Genomic DNA, 20435 nt, shown 5'->3' with positions numbered 1-20435 from the left:
ATGTCTGACACCGAAATTGCGATTTAAATCAGCGTATTAAGATGCTTCAACTTAAATTAATCTATCTAGAGCATGCACCTTCGTGACTGACTTAGGCTTATCAAAATCTAAGCAAATTAACTACACATTTTGGTGTCTGCCCTTTCTACATCACTTGGTACAATTCCTAGCACCTGAATTCATGGAGAGATGTAGAAAATACAGGTATAATTTACTTAGCTCTTAGCTGGCTTATCTTAGCTATATTAGGATACTGGTGCAGCTTAGCTGATAACACTTCCTACCTAGTGTTATCTACCTACCTAGTCAACTCCAAGCTACCTTCCACAATTAAGTTGTTCTGTATTTGACTGCTTCAGAAATCAACATGCAAAGCTTAATGTTTGCATCTATCAGAAAAATTAAAAACGTAACAGCTTGCCAGTTTGGCAAACTAAAAAAAAAGAAAAAGAGTAATTTTACTATCAATAAGCAGACACGAAGGATAAATGGCAGGAAGGGGACTATTGAAGCTACAAATCAGTGATTATAAAGGACAAAAGGAATATAAGTCCATTACTTATAAATAAATTTCTTTCCTAATCACATACCGAAGTGTTACCCACAAGGTGACAGTTTTGGGGAATTATTACTATGCCAGAAAGTAGACAGGCATGGTAAATTTTCTAGAACAGCCTAACTAAAGCTAATTTAAACATTCTGACCTCTGCATACAATAGATTATCAGGCATGTGTCAAAACCCCAAAATTTCCATGTGTTATCAAATCTATGAAAGCTCATAGAGTAATCCATGTTTACTTAACTTTTAGTATTTGCGTGCCCCGGTGTAGAAATTAGTTGTCTTAAACCTCTCTACAGTGAATGTAGTGACAGATGTCCTTCCAGAGGGCAAATCAGAAATTATTTAAGTGCTTGGACTCATTTTCTGAAGGAACTTCTGATATCAGATACTAATATTAAATGCCTGATGTTAGGCAATATGATTACATCCCTCAGCGGCAATGTCAAAGTGATAAAGATCTCCATGCTATAAATGACACCCTAAATATTTCTCTATAAGGGGTATTGTTTAGTTAGTGCTATGACAGTAGGACTACAAATGAACATCAAAAGTATAAATTACTGCATTGGCAAATACATTGCTTTCAATCCTCAAGAGTAGCTGAACTTTTAAAGCAGAGTTGTGGTCAGACCAGGCATAGTGACACCCAGTGTCATACCTATGTCCCCCTCATCTGTGACTGTCATCCCAGCTCATAACTGTCTATTAAGACTCATCTCTTGAATGGTGTTCTCAGTTCCCCCCGGAGTGGAGACACCTCTGCCACTTTCCACCCCAAACTGCCTTGTGGTCAGGGGAAAAATCAAATTCTGCACCCTGTTGTCCCCACAGCCTTTTGTGAAGTTCCCCACCTTTCTGTACTCATTGACTTAACACATCAAGAAAATCAAATATTCTTTCCCTTCAAAAATCTGTTAATTCATTCCTGAAGACATGTATTATTTAAGAAGTCACACGTCTGAGCAGATGTAGTTTTCAAGATTATTACTCATTTCTAGGCTGCTTACAGTCTTGGTCAATTTATATTCAATGCTGCTTTCTTGCTTAATTAGCTCTTCTTTTTTTCTGGATGCTTGCCCTTCTGTATTACTGTAGCCAGCAAAAATAAGCTTTTCTCCTCTTCTTAGTAAACTATATAAGCCAAGGTCATCAATAAGCTGGCCACTGGTTTTATCTCAATGATACCCTCCTGAATACAGTATTGGTGGGTCATGAAATATCTAATAGTACCCAGCAGGAGATGACTCTATGTTCTGTCCTGCTTACGTTTTAGATTATTTTAGGTTCTACTTACCGTCACAAAAATTATTAATTTATAGCAATGAAAACTCCAAACAATTAATTTGTAAGGATTTCAAATATTAATTGATTTTAAGATTTGTTATTGTTTTAGCATCTTGAGTGAGACATGACGGGTGCGACTAGATTCAGCAGCTACATGCTTGTAGTACAAAAGTTGTTACGCTTTTTACTGTTTCTCTTTCACACAAATACAGAGATTTATCCTTTGAATCATATATCCTTCAGCTGCTGAGACACAAATAAACCCCGCACTGAGAGATGCACACTCAGTATGGATACCATGTTGCACCTATGTAAACTCCAGCGGGAATGTTTTTTTCCAAAGCAGGTAAGGAATACCAGCACTACACTCAGGTTGCAAAATGGCATTACCTTACCCAATCTACTCATCATTTTTTTTACTCTTTCCTATGTATGTTGAATACCCACAGTGTTTCTTGGATCTGTGGTACAAAAGTCAGAGGCAAAGGGAAGTCTACATTGGTTTTTTTTCAAAAGTGAGCTGTGATTGTTCTGACAATAACATTCTGTATGCAGAAAGTCAAAAACATCTAAGTCCTAGAGAGAGATGGCTGAATTGTGCTTTCCCTGCACATGACTTAAATGTGTCAAGGTTGTCCAGGTGATTTTTAATAGAAATGTGCTTCTCAGGATGGATGTATTTCATCACTATATGGGAATTTGTTATCTGGCCTAATATTAGAGCATTATACTAAATGCATAAGCTTAGTTTTGGTGAAATACCTAACTGCACACCGGACACCTGAATTTTGGGTAGATGAATCCCATCCCCAGTGACATTAAGCCAGATGTTGGGTAGGCTTTCTGTGAAGCACAGGTGTAAAGCTTAGGAGACTGCATCTCCTTAAAATCAGCTTTTACCTCTAGCTTATGGATTTTAACGCACAAACACAAGTTTTTTTGAGAGCTCTGAAACAGAAAGCTCCAAGCATGAGAATTTCAAGACTCACCATGTTTATGTACAAACTTGCACATACAGCTTTTCTTCTAACCAAAGAAGGCAAGTGACTATGAATGTGCAGCGTTTTGAAATATTACTTGCAAAGTTATATGAAATAAATTTTTGAGAGATGAGGGGACAAATGGCACAGAAATGGAATAATAAATTCATTATTCAAAGACCAGAAACCTTCTGTGTCTCTTACCTGTTGCAATAATAGAAAAAACATTGATTTAACCTGCGTTCAGGCAAATCAAATTTGGAAAAGCCTTTCAGAAGAGATCAGAGGAATCTTTCAACATGTAGAAAACTTAGGCACAGTGATAGGAGTTATTCCTTTGGTCATGGTTTATCTTTAATAGCAGTTACTAATAACATTCATATAAACTAAATGTTCAGCCTATTCATTATATTTTTATTTCAATCACATCACATTGCTTTTACTATTTTATTTATGTGCCTTTTTCTAGTCCAAGAGTTTGTCACTGTGTTCATCTCATTAAATATGGGTACTCACTCAGTAAATATGCGTACTTTCAAAAATGATGCCTCAGTTTAGTAACAGATGCTTCTTAAAATATTTAGAATTTTAAAGTGTAAAGAAGCCGTCAGTAGTATTCTGATTTGTGTATAAATATTTATTTAGCACACGTTCTGGCCAATGTACTGCCCTTGATTTTCATGCAAAACTTACAGTAACTTCAATGGAAATTCTGTGCTCATGACTAGATGAAAATATGGTTAATTCAGCAACCCAGCTGCTTGTATATCCCAGAATAGCAAGCAGTGCCTCTAGTGAAGGAGGTGGGGAAATACGGGAGTTTGTGTCATTCTTAGCTTTCTGTTGTTGGGCTCACATTTGGGTAACAGCTCAAGTTAGAGCAGACTCTGGGCTATTCTAATTCTCTTCAGAGACTTTTAGCTAGGCTCCTACCAACTGGAGCAGAACAGTGGTGTGAACATGAGACCGATGGCCAGTAAAGCTCTAGAAATATTTGCTAGAAATCCTGTGAGATGTTGTTATATGGTAAAATTTCTATGGGGCAAATAAATGCGAGATAAATCTGTTTGATGGAGGAACACGAGGCCTTCATTATCAAAATGAGATTCTAAGGCAAATAATTTCCTTTCTACTACTGCTAGCATGAGAAATGTTATGGGAAGCTGAGTCTATTTATAGAATCATTGTAAAAGCAGATTTTTGATCATATATCTCATCTCACAATATAGAGAAAAATACAGATTGCAGGCAAAACAGAAGCATATCCAATATAAAGCACAAAACCTCATTGAGAGAACAATTCTAAGACGCTGAGAACTAGCTCCAGTCTCCTATAGCTTTCACCCTTGCCTTTCTCCACATTTTCTAGGCTTTCGGTGGATGTTTCCATTACCGTGTAAGGACTTTAAGAGAGGATAAATTGGCAACAAAACAGAATACCTACTGAAAACAGCAAAATTCACACTGGTGTAATATAAAAAAAAATATTTATTTTTAATAATTTCTTTTACTGAAAAAAGCCTTCTACTATGATATAAACTACAATGTGACATATATAATTTTTGCTTATTGGCAAATGGACATATTTCCTCTGCTAAATGCATTAGCACGAGACACGCTATTTGACTGAGTGAATTCTTACACAGCTATTCTCACTACCCAAGTACCTGCTATTATTAAAACCCAGAGCATAAAATACAAGACAAAGTGCACTATGGCAAATGAGGTTGCCAAGATACTAAACTAAGGTTGCTCTCAACGTCATGAAAAAATCATAACATGTTTTGATATTAAAAACTATCCTCAAATTGACTGAGACACTTGAGGTGTTGAGATGTCTTAGCAGATTTCTGCTCAGTTTAGTAGGATGCATTGTCACTAACAGGAATCTCTCTGCTCAGCTGTATTTCCAGGATCCTCTTAGAATCAAACTAAAGTAGGAATTGAGGAAATTATCTGAGTTTCTATATCTCAGCAAGCTACTTCTGCAAACATACTAAGCATTAAAATTTATACTGTATTAAAAAATGCACAAATAAAAGGATGCAAATTTGCATAGCAGGAAGATAGTGTTTTTCTTTACATCAACAGAAACTGAGTGCAGTTCATTAGCAGTACAAGTGAGAGCCAGTATGCATAGTTAGTTTCATTGGCTTAGGAATAGAATTTTACTTTTTATGTAGCAGTGGCCACATAATTCTCTACATGCCCCTCCTTCATAGTGTCAGCAAGGCACATTCCAGTGCCATATCCAGTGAAGCAGCCATATGCAAAGCTGGATAGCCACCACCCTATGCTCTTTTTTACTGTATATACCCACACGATTTGCAGTGGAGAATGACAGGGCACAGTATACATCATAGCCTCTTGGTTTCTTACATCCTCAGGTATCATTTTGCCTGCCATGGCAGCACAGTGCAACAACCAGGTCCAGGACTCTTCCCTAAGTCACATACGGCGTTTCACAGATCCATACAAACTGGGACCAGGGACACTGACAGCATTATAGCAAAGAGGAAAAATTTCGTCTGCACATCCTAACTATGTCAGGTGTATAGCAGTCATGTCATGCATTAGCATGTCGAGGAAGAAGAAAGGAACAGGAATGGCAGAGTACACAATTAAAACAGCATTTAAAGACTTGTGATAACTCAGGACAGAGACTTACACTTTGTCAGAACAGCAGTTTCTGAACAAAGAAATGATCAATTCTACGTGTGAGTGATTTTGTTGGCGTAAGGCTGATTCCTCCTCTCCTTCACTGGCATGGACTTTGAAGATTCCATTTTTTTAACAGATGCTAAAAAAGATACTGTTTAAAACCTGCTTGGCAGAAGTAGCCATTATATGAAGAAGTACAATTAATTTGCTCAACCTGAAGAAAATAAAGTATATGAGCACAGAGAAGTCACTTCTGCAACTTCATTTTTCCTTATGGTAACTGCCTCTCAGATAAATCTCATCCATAGCAATCAGAATATAAAACTAGGCTATTAAGTTAAAACTTGCATTTCAAAAATCCACAAGACCTTGTGCTAGGAATATGAACTGTGACCCCTTTAGTTATTTAGGAGATCTATGCATTTTCAACATTATTACAAGGGGTCATTAGAAGGACCAAATCCCTAGTCTTTATTGATTTAAGAGTCATTTAAGTGTTACACGAATGAGCTACTGTTGCAAGATTATGACTTTTTTTTACATTTATACCAGAAGGCAGACAGGAAAATGAAACATTAGATCCAGTGCCTCAATGTGAAGCCTAAGGTCTCATTAATTTCAATTAAGTTTCTTTTGTGTTGATTTGCCTGGCTAACTTCTTGTTGGCTCTGGGTGTAGTAACAAAAGCAGATCACAAACAAATTAGAAACGAAACACTCATTGAGAAGCAGCTATAAAAGTCACTAAACAGTTTTTTGGTGGTTTATGATGGCTTTTTTTTCTTTTTAAATTTTTCCCTAGCCATATATAGGAATACTTTTATATATATATATATTGCAAGTTTTGGCTTTCTGCAAAAGGATAGCACAGCAATCAACATCATGAATGTTTTAAAGTTATCCATAGCCACACTTCCTAGACAGAAAATGGACGACGTGATAAGTTAGTACTACGGCTCCAGTGAGTTTAGTATCACATAATTTATTAGTCTTTTAAAAAAAAACCCTTTAACCTTTTCCTGCTTGTTTTAAAATATTTGACTCTTCTTTCTACCTCATGCAGTTTGAGAAGTTCTTTTTGGGGGGAGCTCAATACTAACACAGGAGGACCCACTAAGTTCATGTTTACAATATGCTTCAGTTCTGTATATAGTCTTAAAGAAATACACTACTTCAGCACTAGGAGATTACTACTATTAGCCATCACCTCATTCTAACAAAACCACAGGCAATGTCTCTGCCACCAAAGATACTTCAAAGACCGATGGCTTGAACTTGCCACTTGCCTTGAAGCATTATGGAAAACGAGCAACATACTAATGAACAACACAAAGTGTTATTGTTAACAATGGGAAAACCATTCCAGTTCAAATTCTCAAAGGTACTTGGAAAATTTTACTGTTACCTTCAAAAGAGAAAGGATTTCAACTTCAGATTTTTTTCTCTTAACTCTTAGAAACCACTTTGCCCCTTTCTAGCTCATTTATGCTATAATCCCCCTGAAATTGTGAATTGATACTGACATAAAACTCTTCATAAACAAAGTGAACCTTTACTGGCATTCTAAAATCCCAGGGAACCCAAGATTATATTAGTTTCCAAATTCATCACAGTAATACTTCCCACAGGTGTTTCATCCCTGAAAAGTAGCTTTCTATATTACCTTCCCCTCATTTAACTCAAATTGATACTTTCAAAACATACCAACTTTAGTGTTCTTTAAATATTACTCTCAAACATAGCTTTTTAAAAAATTACTGTGACTCCTTAAAAATCTTGTTATTTTTAAACATATTTCTATTTTATAACAAAAAATATCTGAAATAAAATCTATTATTCTAACATGCAAAATTAGTTATTTTCATATGTAGTCTTAGGTTTTTCTGCATAGTGAACGTTACATAGTTTCAAAGCTCTGTTTTGCACATAAAATATACAATAAAAGTACAATATAAATAAAATAGTTTATTACAAGCATTTTAAAAGCGCTCTACAATACACTTTCAAAACATGTTATACAGTATTCTACCTTTCAATATGAAACAATTTCATAGGGAGAAAAAAAATCTCAATACCTAAAGTCATTACTAACATACCGAATTCATCTGTCAGACAAAATTCATAGTAACTGCAGACTGTTTCTGAATACCTTTCCTGGGTTTAACCTCTCTGAAAATGGGAAAGAATAAGGTGTTTAGAAATAAAATATGAACTCCCTTCACCTTTCACTTCATTTATACCAAATACTACAAAGGTCACGCCACTGCAAAACCTACATAAATCATTTCAGAAAATAAAAAAAACCCCACACAAACCCCTCCATTTTACTTAAATAAATACGGATCTATTTAAATAGTGAAAAGAATGCCATGTATCTTAGAGATTTAGAAATAGCATTTAAAAGTTCAGGTTTCAACTACTCAGAAGTTGCGTAACAAAGGAAATAACCTAAAAGGTAGTTTTTGCTGGGAAAAAAAAAAAACCAAGCAAAAAACCTCCCCGTCATTCTTGTTCATAATGAACAAAGCTGCACTTACGCTTTTAGCCAGCCCCACAGGCACAATGGGCAAAGCTCCCTTCTTACCAGGAAGTATAACTACAGATTCCATTAATACAAAATCAGAATTAATTAATTTGAGCTAAGAGTCATTTTCAATTTCTTACATTAAATGAAATGAGAACATGAATTCATGACAAAAACTGCTCGCCTGAGTTATTATTACATCTTAGAGAACATTTCTTTTACTGGTGCAATATGTACACTAAAAGGAAAGGCAACTGGAACAAATAGTAAGCCCTTTGTAATATTAATAATAATTTATTGTCCTCTTTTCTTGCACGAAAAAAGTTCACTTTTGTATGAACTGGCCAAAAAAAAGGCTAGAAAAGGCAAGGGATGTTCAAAGAAGTGGAGAAAATAAAGTAGTGAAATGGATTAATTGATTATAAACCCTGCTATACTAGTGCTGTTTACTTATATTTTATCATAAAAAGGGAAAAGATCTAATTCCTCATCCATAGATCTCCAACCACATTACAAAGTAGTTTTTTTTTCTATTATCTGTTCTATAATGCCACATTAACATGTTTTCTCATAAAACTTTTTCCTTTTCTTCTCTATTGTATCTTATGTCTAACCTCTTTTTTTAAAGTATGAAATAAATAGAGCAAGCATCCTTTGTTTGCAACATACAGGGAGCCAGAAAAAAGTAAAAGGACCATTTTTTCTGTGTTCTGGAAAGTATCTTTTTATCTTTACTCTTCTGATAGTTATCACTGGACAGCATAATGTCATAAAATACTATATGGGAAAAGGTATCACTTTTAAATATCCAGCTCATGGAGTACTGCAGATTGCTGAAACAGTATTAATACAGTAAGAATGTGTATTCATAAATTAAATCAGAGAAAGAAATGCAATGTGGCATTTGTTGCATTTTTTTTTTTATTTTAAACATCATCTCACTTTCATCTCACATTAAATCAAGTAGACAGTTCTGAAGTCAGTAAGTTAACTCTTCACCAAGTCATCTCCATAACAGAAAAAGATAATCCCCTTCAGTCAAGTGTTTGATCTAACATAAGCCTTTTAATAATTACGCAACCAAAACTTTTAGCATATCATTTCATAGGGCATTATCCAGTTTTGACAAAAACAATTTACTGTCTGGTTGTTGCTCAGTAGAACTCAGCTTTAAGCTCTCTTTGAAGTGAATAAGGTGATGTCTTTTCAAATGCGGGGCCTGTCTGAAATTTTTGCCACAAACCAAACATTCAAATGGCTTCTGTCCAGCATGCATAACGTAGTGTCTTTCAAGCTTAGAAGGTGATTTAAAATTTTTAAAACAGATACTGCATTGATACAATTTGTTAACAACTTTACTTTTATCAGTACCTTCAGAAAAATCATGCCAATAGCTGTAACAGTTTTGCTCTGTTTCCAACAATTTACTACACAAATATGTCTGTGTGTTTCTACTGCTGGTGTCAAGAATAAAGTTCCCCGATTCAATTTCAACTTTGATTTCAGCTGCTTGGTTTGACTGAATCAGCTCAAATTCTTGAAAGCCAGATGTCTGTGAAGGTGTTTGAGAATAACCCGAATAACCCACAGGCTGAGAAGACTTAAATTCAACGTGATCTCTCTGAGGACTTAAAAGTTTGTTCAGGTTTTCACATTCTACCTGGCAAATGGGGCTTTTATAGGGTCTCTTTTCAGCATGGGTGAGCTGATGTCTTTTTAAGTGAGCTGCCTGTCTAAATGTCTTCCCACAAACATTACAGCCAAAGGGCTTCTGTCCCGTGTGTGTAAGATAATGTCTTTGAAGTTTGGATGAAGACGGAAAGATTTTTTCACATCTGTCACATTTACACACTTTGTGTCTGTTATGTAGATTTTTAGCAGGAGCAGAAAAAGCACAATGAAGTACTTCTGGGTTATCAAAGAAACCATCATCTGATGAACCATGAATAGCATCATCTTTATTATGCAGTGAATCATCGATGTTTAACATTCTTTTACCAGTACACATACCTTTTAAATTAATTCCAAAGTCCTGAGGTTGCAGGTGCTCTTGCAAAGGTAATGGCACAGCAAATGTTCTTTTCATCCGATTACTAACTGCCTTGTGCATGTCAAGCTTGCTATAGCAATTCTTGAAAGGTTTAGTGGAAGCATGCTGATTAGAACACTGATCTCTAGCTGCAACCAGGTCAGGGCTTTTAAGGTGACCCGATTTTATTTTTTTTCTGTCAAACAGAGAAAAATCTGTTGCCTTTCCTCCAGTACGCTTCAGCTTCCCCAGGATCTTATTTTTCATGCTGACTGTGTGACTGCATGCTGTCGCACCATTATTTGAACTGTTGCCATTTCCCAAGTAACACTTGTGCAAATTTAGAACATGCTCCGTTTCAAAACACTGCTCACATGCCGGGCACTGAAAGGGTACAATATAAATGGAGTGAACGTCATGTGGGTCATTGTCCTGTGACTTGTAACTGTCAGCATTCTCAAAACCATCCCGCTTTCCTTCCAAAAGGTTCTGTGGTCTGGGATATTTAAGAGTCTTTGCTTTGTATAAAATATTAGGGAAGGTCTTATTTCTGGCATGGAGCTGTTTGTGCTTCATGAGTTTGCTCTGTATTTTAAACCCCTTCTGACAAAAGCAGCACTGAAAAGGCCTTTCTTCTGTATGTGTGAGCTGATGGATTTTCAAGTGTGTTGACTGTCTGAAAGATTTACCACATGAAGAACACTTAAAAGGCTTCTGGCCAGTGTGAATAAGGAAGTGTCTTTCTAGCTTAGATCTTGATGGAAATGTCTTGTTACATGATTCACAAGTGTGAGTTTTCTTTCTCCTTCTGGCACTATGTAGATGATCTGCCTTCGGGCATTGATGCAGCATCCACCTCTCTTCAGTTGTAAAATATTTCCAGCATGTAGAACATCGAAATATGCCATAAGTGACCCTGTCTTGCTCAAAATTCACTGAGTTCTCTGCTTGCTTGGTATCATTCTGATAATTTTCATTATGAAGCTGCTGATGCTTTAAGAAAGTGATTAAGTTTTTGAAGTTTCTATGACAAACAATACACTTAAAAGGCAGATTATGGGTTAACTGATGCCTCTCCAGGTGGACTAGCTGCCTGAAGGCTTTATGGCATACATGACATTCAAATGGCTTTTGACCAGTATGTATCAGATAATGCCTAGCTAATTTTGATGGAGTTTCAAACTGTTTATAGCAAATGTCACAAATATATGGCTTTTTCTTGGGTATCCTGTCACTTCTTACACACTGCTGAACTTTTAACATTTTTAAAAAACTATTATACCTCGCCTCCTGTTAGTTTCTTCACACTGGTATTTCAAGTGAAATCATCAATTGCACAATAAGATGGAAGGCTGTAGAAGCAGCAAATTTTCTTAGGAGAGATGTTCTTAAATCCCACAGGTCCCTAAAATAAGAAAAAAAGAGTATTATTTAAGCCTATATTAATATGTAATTGCCTAAATTCACCTCATTTTCTACATAAGAGATCAAAAGCATCTAGATTACGATACTCCTGATTTAACTTGGCTTAAAATGCTTTCCTCATAACACAGTAATCACTTGTTAAATTACATGACAAGAAAAAACTACTTTTCAGAAGAAACAAACAAGTTTAAGTCATCTGTGCTGTAACAAAGATATTATTTAGTCCTGCATTTTACTTTCATATAATATACAGTTTGGCTACATTAGGATATTTAGGCTATATACAAATAAAGCATATTCTTAAAACAAATCCACAGGAAACTTACTGTAATAAATTTCTATCCTACAGCAGTAACTCTAACTCCCAGATAGAATATTTATGAAGATGAGAGAAAGAGGCACGCTTGGGCTTCAGAAATGAAAATTAAATGAATGCAGTGTTAGTGAGAAGTAAAAATTAATAATACATTGTAACTAAGTACAAAGTTACTATTCATATTTCTGCATCTTATCAACTGTATCCATAAGAAACAGAAATGCAATAATTTTTACTTTATCTCAAAATGGGAAATACTAGAATTAGTCAAGAGGCCCACACTAACCATAAACTACAATCAGAACAAGAATAAACCAAACCAAGAATAAACACAGGCTATGTCCACTACCTTGCTACAGAACTAGAATACTAGAGCTGTGAAACCTAACCATGAGTATACTCTGAAGTCATTGTAAAAATCCTTATAATAATTCACTATAATAAATATTTTTGTCTAAGACAAAATCATGACAGTCAATTTTAATTCTCCTTGAGTTTTCAACAGACAAAACACATTTGGGCAAGCTACTGTGTCTCAGTAGAGGCATAATTACTTGCAAACAAAACCCAATAATTTTGCAAGTTTCTGAGTGCACGAAAAGTTATCAAAATAATCATGGTAACAGCTAGAAGGAACCTCAAGTAATCAGTTAGTCCAAGCCTTCCACTGTGAGGCCAACTCATGTCTAGACAGCCTCGACAGTGGTCTTAACAACTTTGCTGAGGTTAAGGAACCCCCATCAGCAGGGGTTCCCACTCTTAAGAGCGCTGCCCCTCTTAAGAAGCTTTTCCTTGCTCTCAGCTGAGCCTTTCTTTATTACAAAGGTATTTTCTTCATCTTTTCCCCTGTGAACCTGAAAAATAACTAAAAAGTGTTCTCTGTCACAACTTGATATATTAGGAGTCTCTTCTCCAACCCTCTTTTTTTAGGAAAATTCTGTTTTTCCCAAGTATTCTTTTAGGTCCACCTTAAAACAAACAAAAAAAAAAGAAAAAAAAATAAAGGAAGAAAAAGAAAGAACTGATTTGGTGTTTTAGTAGTCTCTGGACTAACTTCAATTTGGTCACACCCTTCCTAAATTGCAGCATGTAAAACAGATTTAATTATTTCAGTCCATAAGAGTAGTAAGAACAGCAGAATTAAAATACCTCTCTGGTATTACCTATATACTGCTATTAAAAAAAAAATATTCTACATACCCACAGAACAAAAATTAACTTATTCAATGCCTCTAAAAGCCCTGTCTATTCACTAAGGGTTAATGTCCCTAGTTTTTAAAAATTCGTAAATATCTGAAAAGTACATTCAAAGCCATTGTGAAAAATAAAAGCCTACTGCAATTTAAAGCAAGTTACAATGACATTCAAGACATATGCACAAAAGACTGAAAGTATCTGGTAAATCAAGATTTTTCTTAAGCTTAATGGAAAGAAAGCTGGTGACCTCTAATAGATATGTTCCTATATAATCGGTAGGCCTTATTAAATAACACTTGGATGTACACCTTAGATGCAGTTGTCGCTACACTGAGGCGTTACCTAATCCAACTGAAATCATTCAGGTAGGACTTGTGAATGCTACAAAGCAGTTGAGAAAGTCAACTTTTTCTTTCCTATTGTCTTCTGCTGTAGAATTTTAAGAGCTACTCAGTTTCAGTCTCTTTTTGAAGATGCAAGAAAACACAACACTCTTAGGAGACCTCCTTTTCCTCCCAGTTGTTGTCACATCATGTGGAGGCAAGGAGTTTAGAGAGAGTAAGTATGTGATACCAAATGCTTTCTAGTTTGTGCTACCGTGAAGCTAGAGACAGGTAGGCTGAGAAAATGAGAAAAGCTTCTCTGCTATGCTAGAAGTTTCTGTACAGCTCAAGGAGGACTCCATTAGCAGGGAAGGAAAGCCTCCTGGGAAAGAACTGTAAAGATCGATGAATTTTAGTTAACATACTGTCATACATATCTAATTTACACATCAGGAAAGTGCTCAAACAGTATAGTGACATGCAAAGAAAAAAAGTTCGAAGTAAGAGACAGCTGTGGCATATTACACAAGGGATTTTGTATTTAACTTATAAATTTTTTAAAGATTCTGTCTGGTAAATGAGGAAAATACTCAGTAGTACAAGGTGTCAAAAGCACAGTAGAGCTTCTTGCTGTGGTCTTCCTTCTCTGTGAAAGACTAAAGGCTCAGATGAGGTAAACTTAGGGAATGCAGGGGAAAGAGAAAGGAGCTAAAATGGGCATTATAGTGTGGCCCAAATACATTTTCAAATCCTGTTTACTAACCACAGACTACAAATCTATTTCAGGGTGATCTGTGCCTTGCACATCTAAGGAATAAACATACTGCTGCTAAAGATCAAAGAGCAAAAGTCAAGCTCAGAATATTGTCTCCTGCCAGCCTTGGAAGTACACAGGCTTGTCCTAATTAGGATTAGAAAACTTACTTCCCTATGTGATAAGGATGTAGTTTGCGACACCGGACCAATTTAATATTAAATTGACACTACTTTTCATCTTGGCTGCAAGGTCATGCAGAAAAGGACAGTCAATACATACTGAAAATCACTGAAGATCTAAAGAGGACCCCCGTAAGTCTAGTTTAACTTAATGGTTAGATAAAAATTATGTTTAATAATATTACAAGTGGCAGCATACTGCAACAAAATGAAAACATGACGGAAGAAAATTCTGAATTCTAATCCAGTCCTTACTGATCATAGATGGTGTGGGGTTTTGTCCATTTAAAAAACAAAAACAAAACAAACAAAAAAAACCAAAAATCCACAAAATAGGAACAATTGCAAGTTTTTCTATTTAGGCAGGAATAATTTACTGGACGGGAAACAATTATTAGATTATAGTTGTGCAGAAAAGACTTAGGTATAAAGGTGGAACAGAAGCTGAATATGCCAAAAACAAGCACGCCATCCACACCAGGATGCATAAACAGAAATAAAGCTTTGAGAGCATGTAAATCTTCCATCCTACTCATTACTGTTTAGAATTCAGCCGGAGCACTATACCCAATTTTAAGTACTGCCCTTCAAGTCGAGTCAAGTATATGGAACTAATTGGAATGAGTCCAGAGGATGAAGAATGATCAGAGCTTAAATGCAAAATACACAGGAAAATATTAAAGTGACTGGAAATGCTTAGGCTAAAAAAGGAGACACCTGATTTAATAAGAACAACACCCCCACTCCCCCAACAAACCCAAAACTAAACATAAGAGACGACTTTAAAGAAAACGGAAATAAGCTGTTACCCAAGCTATTTATAGTTATTACTAGAAATGGATTCAAATTATAGCAGAGAGGATTCAAGTACATTGTTGTCAGACTTGTTTGGGGTTTTTTTCCAGTTTTTTTCTAATGAGCATACAAATACCTTGTGTTGGGAGATCATTCTGTCTCCAACACAGGAGGTCTCCAAAACAGTTGAACAAATACCTCTCAAATTCCAACATTCTTCTAGCTGACCCTATGCAAGATGACTATTCTGGCCCGTTTCCCTATGACTCATTAACATAATTCAAACAAACCACTTAAGAATTGAAAATGCAATATATTTCCAAATTTGCCACTGAAAAATTCCTCCACGTTCTTGTTAGTACAGATACTTGACACAAGCTAGTCATAGAATCATAGAACAGTTTGTGTTGGAAGGGACCTTAAAGATCATCTAGTTCCCCACCCCCCTGCCATGGGCAGGGACACCTCCCACTGGATCAGGCTGCCCAAGGCCCCATCCAACCTGGCCTCAAAGACCTCCAGGGATGGGGCAGCCACAGCTTCCCTGGGCAACTTGCGCCAGTGTCTCACCACCCTTATTGTGAAGAAATTCTTCCTTATGTCTAGCCTAAATCTTCTCCTTTCCAGTTCATACCCATTGTCTCTAGTCCTATTGCTACAAGCCTTCGTGAACAGTCCCTTACAGCCTTCCAGATGCAATTACCGGAATATTAATTATAATAATTGTGTGAAGAAACATGACGTGTCCTTTATAATATTAATTAAAAAAATAGACAAATGAAAGTCTAGCCGCTGATTTAAAAAAATGCACAGCATGCAAAAGAGACAGGCATCTGAGCACCAAGGCAAACACACAGAATCACAGAATCACCAGGTTGGAAAAGATCTCTTAGATCCTCGAGTCCAGCCTTTCCTATCTGCCACTAAACCATGTCCCCTAGCACCTCGTCTACCCTCCATTTAAATATCTTCAGGGATGGTGACTCCACCACCTTCCTGGGCAGCCTCTGCCAGTGCCCAATGACCCTTTCTGTGGAAAATTTTTTTCTGATGTCCAGCCTGAACCTCCCCTGGCGGAGCTTGAGGCCATTGCCTCTTGTCCTGTTCCCTGCCACCTGGGAGAAGAGGCCAGCTCCCTCCTCTCCACAACCTCCTTTCAGGTAATTGTAGAGAGCAAGAATATCTCCCTTCAGCCTCCTCATCTCAAGGCTCAACAACCCCAATTCCCTCAGTTGCTCCTCATAAGACTTGTTCTCCAGCCCCTTCACCAGCTTCGTTGCTCTTCTCTGGACACACTCCAGAGCCTCAACCTTCGTTGCTCTTTTCTGGACACACTCCAGAGCCCCAACGTCCTTCTTGGAGCGAGGGGCCCAGAGCTGAACACAGGGCACGCTGAATTTCTCCACCATCTCTCCCTAGGAAAAAGTTTGGGTTGGTGCAATGGGGAAACTAATTTCACCAGAACTGCCACCTACACCTGCAGTTAGACAGAAATCAACATCAAGCATTAGGGGTCCCCCAGGCTAATACACCTCCTTTTCCCCTATTTCCCATGCATTTTTTCAGAACATCTGAAGCGAAGCCAACCCAGCAGCTGCGAGACGGTGAGGCGGGGCCGTCTTAAGGACAAGCCTACGTTCTGCCGGAGGGACCCCAGACCCCTAGGGCCGACACCCCCTCCCTCTCTCCCGCAGGACACGCTCAAACCCAGTTCAAAACCCGAAGCCCATCAGCGCAGCGGCTCTTACAGAAAGCAGAGCGCGGGCGGCGCCGGGGGGGACACAGCGTCGAACGGGGAACCGGAGAGACCCGAAGAAACAGCTACCACACCTCCACCTTCCTCACCCTCCCGGGGTTGCTGCCGCCTAAACCCTTCCCCCCCGGATGGCGCCCAGACACCGGGACGCCGGGAAACCCGCGCCGGAGCTTTCCGTTCCCCCCCCGCAACGCGGCCGGGTCTTCGGGCAATCCCGGGCTGAGGGGGGGGCTTCACTGGAGCAAGAAGTCACTGTTACAAAAAGTGGAATGTTTTTATTTAAGCTAACGTGTCCAGATGGAGATCCGTGATAAGTGGTGTCCCTCACAGACCAGTGCTGTTCAATATCTTCATTGATGATACAGACAGTGAGATGGACCCTCATATGACACCACGCTGAGCAGTGCACTGGCCACACCAGAAGGATGGGATGTCATCCAGAGGGACCTGGACAGGCTGGAGAAGTGGAGTGTGTGAATATCATGACAAGGCCAAGCACAAGGTCCTGCACCTGGGTCAGGGCAATCCCTAACTTCAGTACGCAATGGGGAATGATGTGATTGAGAGCAGCCCTGCAGAGAAGGACTTGGGGGGTGCTGGTCAATAAGAAGCTCAACATGAGCCGGCAATGTGCGCTCACAGCCCAGAAAGCCAACCGTGTCCTGGGCTGCATCAAAAGAAGCGTGGCCAGCAGGGCAAGGGAGGTGATTCTGCCCTTCTATTCCTCTCCTGTGAGACCTCATGTGGAGTATTGTGTCCAGTTCTGGAATCCTCAACATAAGAAGGATATGGAGGTGTTGGAACGGGTCCAGAGGAGGGCTACAAGGATGATCGGAGGGCTGGAGCACCTCCCATACAAGGACAGGCTGAGAGAGTTGGGCTTGTTCAGCCTGAAGAAATGGAGGCTCCAAGGAGACCTTATAGCAACCCTCCAGTACCCAAAGTGGGCTACAAGAAAGCTGGAGAGGGCCTGTTTACAAATGCATGTAGTGATAGGCAATGGGTATAAACTGGAAAAGGGCAGATTTAGACTAGACATAAAGAAGAATTTCTTCACTGTGCGGTTGGTGAGGCACTGGCACAGGTCGTCCAGGGAAGCTGTGGCTGCCCCATCCCTGGAGGTGTTCAAGGCCAGGTTGGATGGGCCTTGGGCAGCCTGATCCAGTGGGATGTCCCTGCCCATGGCAGGGGGGTGGGAACTAGATGATCTTTAAGGTCCCTTCCAACCCAAATTATTCTATGATTCTATGATTATTCTAAGTAGAGTTAAGTTCCATCTAAATAACTGTATTTTCTTGAAAGTTAGATAGAATGTCCTCCTGATAGCGTGTTTTCTTTCAAGCTGTGTTTACCAGATACTGTTCATTCTTTGAAGATAATGTCTTGTGTGAAGTATGATCTGTGCTGAACGGATGTGTCTTCTTCTATAATCACCTCTGTTTGCAGTATTTATCCATCTGAAATGCAAGGTTGGGCAGAGTTGGAGCCAGCTCCAAATTAGCAAGAGTTTTGGCTGTTGTGAAGTTCATAATACCATTAAAAATAGTCCTTGGAAAATAGTAGAATATACATTAGATTTCTGGGAAGTAAGTGGGAAATATATTCTGTAACCAGCTTGGCACACCCTGGGCCCATGAGCCACATGCTCACATCCAGGCGTGACTGGGAGGGGAGGAGGGGGATTCATTTATCCATGCGGTGATCTGGAGGATGACAAGGTCACTCTCAGGGCAAAAATCAAAAGCAATATTTATTCTGGCTTCGGCAAGCATAAACAGACCAAAATACTCAAGTGCACAGCTGCATTACGAGAGTGCAACTTCACGAACAGGAACAAATCCCAACCTGTTTAGATCACAATCTGATCCCCGAATGCAACCAAGGCCACTCGGATCCGATCCGACACACACACCGTAAGGGAATGGGAGAGAGACAGAGAGATAGAGAGAGAAGGGAAAAGGAAAGAAATCACCACATCGATGGCAGCAGCGGTTCTCGGGAACATGTGGTTGTCCCAGCAGCATTTTCTAGGCCGCGTGGTCCAGGCTGCTCCAAGCGAAGTGGTGGTTGAGAGAGAGCGTGAGAGTGAGGGGGTGAGAACAAGAGCTAAAAAGCCCATTTGACCCCCCGTCAGCACGTGTTTGGGTCTTGCCACGTGTCTTTTGGGAGGGTCTGTCCCAGGCAGTCCAGTGGGTGGAGGAAGGGAGGGAGAGCAGTGCTTACTCCTGCGCCTCTCCTCCATTGAATCCAGCGCCATAGGCGAGGCCCTGAGGCGACATCCCAAGCTCCATCCTTAGACCAGCAAAAGCTCCTAAAATTCTCTCTGTTTTCTTAAAACAAAAAGCAAATTTTAATGACATTTTCAACAAAAGCTAGAGCATCATGTCAAAAAAAGATAAATTTTAAAATAATTGGGTGAAATTTTATAGCCAACACATATAGTTCTGTGAAATGTAATAATAATTGCATTTCGATATCTTTAAGATACAGTTGTGCCTAACTACAATCACTTGCATTGACTTTTTTGCTTTGTCTACCAATATATTTTGCTTTGTCTAGCAGTATATTGCAAGATAGATATCATATCTGGTATAGTGTATTTAAAACTGATACACGAACCAGTTTATTTAGAAGTCCATTTTTTGGGTAAAAAACCCACAAACTGCTGGCTCACAGACTTTAATCACTAGAATCCCTTAAGAATCCCTGCTTTGAAGTTATTTGCAGACTCTATCAATTACATCTGTTTAAATGGACAAATTTAATTACTACAGAAGAGCACTTGATTTTTAAATTACCACTGATTGCACAGTGGGTATCTCACTGGGAAAACAGGTACACACAGGCTCTCAAATGGAATCAATATTAATTAATCTACAGATTGACATACTCCATAGAAAGTTCCCCTTCTCTCTGCCTCCTTCCTCTAGATTCGTTTCAATTTAAAAGGAATTTTGGATGACCTAAAAGTGAAAAATTCAAATGCAATATGAAATTGTACACGCCGTGCAAGTTTCTGTTTCTGGTTTTGCACATTTGCTTGCCTGGGTGGCCTTTGAGTGATCTAGTGTACCTCGCAATATTGACATATTATACTATGCAATATCTTGCCAAGGTATAGATAGGTATGCAGGAGTGGAATTGAAAATGACTCTAAAATGGAAATAGATTCCTTTCATGGAACCAGTAAAGTGAAAATAAACAAAAACAGATCTGGAGAAAACAAACATTTCCTCAATACTGTGTGCAGTACTGGTCTCCCTAGTGCAAAAGAAGAGATGGACATACTGGAATGCGTCCAGCAAAGAGCCACTAAGATGATTAAGGAGCATCTGTTACAGGAGAAGAGGCTGAGAGAGCTGGGAATGTTTAGCCTCAGGAAGAGAAGACTTAGCAGTGATCTTATCAATGTGTATAAATACATAATGGGAGATAATAAAGAAATTGGAGCCAAATTTGTCTCAGTGGTGGCCACTGAGAGGACAGGAGGCAAGGGGCATAGACTGAAATATAGGAAATTTCACCTAAACATGAGGAAACACCGGAAGAAGTTGCCCAGAAAGGTTGTGGAGTCTACATCCTTAGAGATATTCAGGACCTGGCTGAACCTGTCCGTGAGCCATCTGTGCTGGCTGACCCTGCTTTGG

The 20435-nt window shown here is 38.6% G+C and overlaps 1 protein-coding gene across 1 annotated transcript; it reads right to left on the bottom strand.

The window, feature by feature from the left end:
• Nucleotides 1-4332: 4332 nt before the first annotated feature.
• On the bottom strand, nt 4333-16908 carry ZNF770 (zinc finger protein 770). Its single transcript, XM_054069094.1, has 2 exons — nt 16781-16908; nt 4333-11445 (listed from the first exon to the last, which is right to left on the bottom strand). The coding sequence occupies exon 2, from the start codon at nt 11301-11303 to the stop codon at nt 9114-9116; it is 2190 nt and encodes a 729-aa protein (XP_053925069.1). The 5' UTR covers nt 11304-11445; nt 16781-16908; the 3' UTR covers nt 4333-9113.
• Nucleotides 16909-20435: the final 3527 nt, after the last annotated feature.

Source organism: Cuculus canorus, chromosome 5, assembly GCF_017976375.1.
Source record: "Cuculus canorus isolate bCucCan1 chromosome 5, bCucCan1.pri, whole genome shotgun sequence".
In the NCBI taxonomy this organism is placed as follows: Eukaryota; Metazoa; Chordata; class Aves; order Cuculiformes; family Cuculidae; genus Cuculus; species Cuculus canorus.
The sequence above is the reverse complement of the archived record's forward strand: the minus strand, read 5'-3'. Positions and strand labels throughout refer to the sequence as shown.

Bases quoted from the DNA above. Each gene is read 5' to 3' on its own strand.
- ZNF770 (XM_054069094.1), bottom strand. From the start codon at position 11,303: ATGTTAAAAGTTCAGCAGTGTGTAAGAAGTGACAGGATACCCAAGAAA.